The 5740-nt window shown below is 40.8% G+C and overlaps 1 protein-coding gene across 1 annotated transcript in view; it reads right to left on the bottom strand.

Moving 5' to 3' along the window:
• Positions 1–849: 849 nt before the first annotated feature.
• The window catches only part of LOC104540532 (sodium- and chloride-dependent GABA transporter 3), a gene marked incomplete at its 5' end in the record, with an annotated part of 16765 nt that continues 11874 nt past the window's right edge, over positions 850–5740 (bottom strand). Inside the window, 3 exons of the mRNA XM_010184367.1 lie at positions 850–1419; positions 3440–3610; positions 4962–5062. Of these exons, the coding sequence (XP_010182669.1) occupies positions 1267–1419; positions 3440–3610; positions 4962–5062 (425 nt within the window). The remainder of the gene's footprint in view (positions 1420–3439; positions 3611–4961; positions 5063–5740) is intronic.

Genomic DNA, 5740 nt, shown 5'->3' with positions numbered 1-5740 from the left:
GTCCCTTCCAACCTGGTATTCCATGATTAAGGACCAATTACTCCAGCCTTCCACCAAACCAACTCCTATTCTGACTAAGTGCAACCCTTGATACCATTCGGGGTAGAGCAACCAGGGCCTAATCTGAAAGTATCTAGAAAGTACCTTGAAGAGGAGAAAAGCTATATAGTGCTAGACATTGTCATTACAGGATCCTTGATTTCCATTGAAGGGAATGAACAGATATACCAGCAGATAAGAGATGGACAGAGAGGCCGAGATATGCAGAGCTCTGAACCTGATCTTCTTTTCCTTCAAAACATCACCACATTTATGAAGTAACCTTCATCTCCTGTTCTACAAGCATAGAACACATTTAACTTCAGGGGATGGGAAGTGTCAACCGAAATGGAGTACTGTCCACCCAGACACTATTGAAAATGGAAAAGCTTTAGAGGTCTCCTGAAGCAGTACACATCATGTTAGAGACCATTGATTTACAAGGGCGGCAAAATTCATAGCTCGTAAGAAACATTCTCTATCCAATCTCCAGAAAAGCAGTGACTCAGAAGTGGGCCCATTCCACCACATTTTTAGACCTGTTGAAGCAAAGGGAGGGTGGAGTGAAGGCAATGAGAGCAGCTGAGGCGGTGCTTCCTGTCAGCTCCACAAACCTTGCCCTGAACAAAGAGCTTTATTAGGGGCAAAGCTCAGCCTGGCACCTGTCCTGGCCTAAGAAAAGGCTGACCCATACGCAGCTGGGTGCCAAGGCTCCCTTGGACTTCAGGGACTTTGGAGACAGCCCTTGTTTAGAGAGGAATATGCAAGAGCAGTTACAAGTCATCCCCCCGTCCCCTCACAATTTCCTCCAGAAAACCAAAAGGACATTCTGGTCCCCTTTATAGACATACATTAAAAGCTGAAATGGTCTGAAATGCTTACAGATTAGAATGCATATCTCTAGACAACATTACACCTGCCAGAAATCAAAGTAGAAAAGTTTTACAGCACATTATACAGGTCCTTCTAACTTCTAAAAAAAACATTTACTGAAATCACCATATTACAAGAAGTCATCACTAACATACCATATAATACTATTTCTTTTTCTTTTACATAATCATTACTTATATAGTAATTTTAAAAAATCACTTTTAAACAAGTATACAATTTTCACTTTAAAATTAACTGGTTAATAAAATTCTGTGCAAAACAAGCCAGCCTCTATAATTAAGTGAATTTATTTATTCATTTATACAAAAAAATATAACAAAAAAGATAGTTCTTTCAGAAATGTGTCTCCTTTTCTGTAATGGTTGAAATGGTGCCGTCTCCTTTCAGTTTGGCATCGCAGTCATTTATTGCTGCAATGTAGGCTCCTCCTCCAAGTTTCCCTCTCATTTTCAGGTCTGAGCTAGGTGTAATCAACTTCCTGAATTTCTAGAAAATTGGAGAAAATGGAAATCATTATCTTTTTCTCGGTCACAGACTCGCATTTCTTAGACCTCTTTTCTTGCATGTCTGCTTCTCCTTTCCCTGTTACAGACACATCCATAAAACTATAGAACCGAACCATGCCGTTCTTTCCAAATCACACCAAACCAAAGCCTAGAGAATGAAGGCAAAGAAAAAGGCAAAGTGAATTTTCATGCTGGTCTAGAGTAACATTCCTTTCCAGGAAGAAGGTCAGCACAGTGCTCTGGGGAAGGCCTGTTGTATGGATATGTTTTGTTTCTCATGGTATAGTCAAAGGATACTGAAAAAAAACCCAAACCAAACAAATAAAAGACTGCCAAAGTGTATTAAGGTACATTAAAGGAAAGCAAATGTGTTCAGCTGAGAACTTTCTCTTTTATAGCAAAAATGTCAGTAGCAACATTGCTGCTTACACCTTGGAGAGCAGAGATGTTGCAGGATGTTGGCTCCCTGAGAAGCTCCCAGCTGTGATGAAAAACACCCTCTCATTGTTCATGCATGGAAAACATACAGACCTGTCTGCAGCGCTTCAGGCTACAAGGCAATGCAAAACAAGATTCTATAAACAGAGTCTGTTTACTTGCAGAGACAGGTTGATGCATTAAGGAAATATTTGATGTTAAGATTTGTGTAAAAATTCCTCTTTTGACGTGCTATATTGTGGACAATTCATTTTTTTCTTTATATACCCACAGGAGAGATTACCCAAGTAGTCTCCAGGCCTTATTTAATCAGCTTAATGGAGTCACTTCAATATGGACTGTCATCAGCAAGCTCAATAAACTGCACGTTAGATTCTCCATTCAGGAAAGTAGTAACTATTACCTTGAGATTTACTCAGCCATACTCAGCTGTCATACCCCTTGGTTCTGAATGGAGGAGAATTTTGAAAGAGTAGATATAGACTGTGAGATAGATCTTTCAAAAATGCTAGTTGAGTTTATGAGGCTCAGGATCCCTCAGTACAGATACTCCTACTGTCTTGTTCTTCACATTAGCATTACCCCAGAGAGTATCAGAAAGCCTGAGAAAGCATGAAAGGGAGTGAATAAAGTCCCCTCCGTATATGTATTGAGATAGAAGGAGGCAGTGCTGGTATTCCCACTGTTACTGACTAGTGTCTAAGGAATTCTGGATGACAGAACCAGGCTTTTCTGCATTATGAGAAATCCCAAATGGCTGAATAAGATTTAGATTCTTGTTTCTTCCATTATAGCCCCTTCACTGTCTTCCTTTGGATAAAAGTTCTTACATGTAATAATCTTAACCTCAGCCTAGGCTGAGATGACCTGATACCAAATGTTAGTAAATTGCACTCAATATTTCTCTTTGCCTCTATTTCTCACTTAGAGAACTGTAATCAGGAAAACTGTCTAGAAGACATATGTGAGTGTTTGCTACCCAGCTCCTGGAGGAAAATCCTGCCAGCACAAACATTAGTTACCAAACCCATTGAAAGAAGGCAGCTGGCCTGAATGAATTGCTAGTACATGCCTTCTTGAGGGATTTAGCTGATGTTACAGACATTGTAAGCTACAAATTGAGCAGGAACAGAGCACCTTAGAGCTATAGCATTTGTTAGTTTACCACAGGCAGTGAAGGCAAAAAAACCCAAAAGAAATTCAGAAGAATTTCTGCCCAGAGAAGAAGCTGAGTCACCACCCCAGGAGGTATTTCAAAGATGTGTAGACATGGGGCTTTAGGGTTGTGGTTTAGTGGTGGACTTGATAATGTCAGGTTTACAGTTGGACTCAATGATCTTAAAGGTCTTTTCCAACCTAACCAATTCTGTGATTCTAAGAAAACAGAGAAAATTCAGGTGCTTCATTCCTCCAGTGCCTGAGAGGCCTAACCCAACTGCCACTGGAACAGGTACGTGGCACTGCTTTTTTGATTAAACTGTGCTTACTCTCATGCTGGTTTGGATTCACATTCCCTTCCCACTTCTTTTTTTTAGTATCATTAATCTGAAAATATATCTTACCTCTATGAAAGTGCCTTCTGTCTTCCACAGCTTAATGCAGATCCACAAAGGGATACAGATCATGGACGAGAGTGCCATCATCCACCCTATGCCATAGCCCCAGTCAGGGTATATGTATATATTGTTGTATTTCAAAGGCTTGTATTTCACCAGGAAAAAGATGAAGATTCCCTGAAATAAGCAGAGAAACATATTAGTGATATTTGAAAAAAACACTGCCTAGTAACAAGAAAATGATTGACTGTTTAGGCAAGGCCTGTCTCCCTAAAGTTGGAAAGTAGAGGTAAGCTTTTCAGTCAGAGAAAAAAAACCAACCCAGCAATATCTGTGTACAGCTTAAATAACATGTCTCAGTGCCTTCCACAGAAATGAGCAACCTTTCAAGTTTAAATCCTATTTACCTCTTGATGACAATAAAACCTGCACTTTGATGGCAGACAGTACCTGGGTAGGAAAGATTAAGTTTTGCTACAGTGAACCAGCTGTGATTAAGTAACACACGCTGCGCTCTCTCCAACCTGTTATGACGAAAAAGGAAAGCCAAAATTTTCAAAGCGGCCTTAATCCACTGTCTGCATCTGCAGTTCTGCAGGCCAACTCTTTCATCCTCACAAAAGCTCAAATATCTCTCTCTCAATTTGACACGTGTCTAATCAAGCAGTTTGGACCATTTAAATTTATGAAATACAGAAAAGTTACTATGCACTTTTCTCCAAAGTGGTGAAAACAGTATTCAAGAGCAAGTGATTTTGAGTTCATTTCAGAGTTGGTGAAAATGAGTCAGAAATTTTTCCCAAGTTTGCAAATGAACTGGCAGAGCTCAAGGGAACGGGGATCTCCAAGTGCCCAGCATCTGTGGTTTTGCAGTTGCTATCATGTACGTATTGGATGGCTGGAAGGTTTTAGTGTCTAATCCTCAAGCACCTGTGGATCAGATTTATGGGCAATCTGGTCAGGCTTCTTTTGTAATTCTGTCCCTGTTTCTGCTGCAGCAGGTTGCCAGAGTTGGCACCAGTACTGCTAGCTTCTGCTAAGGCAAATTCCTTCCTCTTCTTCATGCATGTGAGATGTGCTTTTGGCCTCTTCTACTACTTTTGCTAGGAGAAACGTCCTGTCTGCTTTGAAAAATGTCTACTTACCCAAAGAGAGAGAAGGAAATAGGAGGCTGAAGCAGCAAGGAAACCCATACAAGTCTGAAGGAGCTTGAGTTATGCTGGGTAGACACAGGGTATACTAGCGATGTAGTGGGAAAAAACCTCCTCCAATACAATTGGCAAATGTTCATTTAGGGCCCTGAGTTATTTTTTTTCCTATGATTATATATACCAAGATTCATCACAATTCAAAGAAAATTTAACAAGTTTTACAGAGCCTACAGAGTGTTTTTAAATTAAAACATATGCTACAAATCAATAGGCGTTTTTCTCAACCGTTGACCTATAAACAGCAGCAAAATTCTAAAAACATGCACAGACAACTCTCTTAATGTCTAAAACAAGTGATTTTGCTATTTGATACTTACTGCACAAATACCTGGAGTTAAGACCATCCAGCACCATTTAATCAATGACAGTGGTTTGTACCCAATCATATCTTCAATGTTATCATAAAAGCGATTGCTGCCTGCCCCCAACAAAAAAAACAAAGGGAAGATGTAGAAGGTACATGTAAGAGGTTGCATAGGTCAGCATTTAAAACAATAAAGAGAAAAATACAGGTTCTGGAAGAGCTCCAAAGGCTGAACCTGCTATCTTTTTCCCTGACACATACATCTCTGTCATCTGCTCTGTGCTTGTGGCAGACATTGCTGCCCACAGCTGAGTGCAGGAGCGGGTGAGCTGTCAGACACAAGTGGCTTCTGGTCAGTGATGGTCTGAGCAAGCCCGGGTAAAGCTGGGCTACGAGCTTGTGCATGCATCCCCTGCTAGCCAGGGACACATGTGATCTGAAGTTCGTATGTTGTTTCACAAAGCAAAATGTTCAGTCCTTTGTGTGCAAAAAAATGCTTGGGGATGCCACCATGAATGTACCCAGCGCTGTGGCGGTTTTCTCTTGACTTTGCTGACAGACAGAAACAGCGGAGCTAGGGACACTGTATTGTCCCTTTTGTGCTAATGAGCACAGACTGCAACTTCCCCGCATTTATGTGCAAAGGGAGCACAGACTCTTTGTGAGAGAAGAATTATTGCCACTCCTGCTTTCTAAGGCAGCGAGGGACTTCCCTGATGAAGGAAGGTGGAGGTCAGTCCTGACAAGGACGAAGGGCAAAAAGAAGAACTATCAAAACCACTATCATTTAGA

Source organism: Mesitornis unicolor, unplaced genomic scaffold (genome assembly GCF_000695765.1).
Source record: "Mesitornis unicolor isolate BGI_N332 unplaced genomic scaffold, ASM69576v1 scaffold15425, whole genome shotgun sequence".
Classification (NCBI taxonomy): domain Eukaryota; kingdom Metazoa; phylum Chordata; class Aves; order Mesitornithiformes; family Mesitornithidae; genus Mesitornis; species Mesitornis unicolor.
This window is presented reverse-complemented; position numbering and strand designations above follow the sequence as displayed.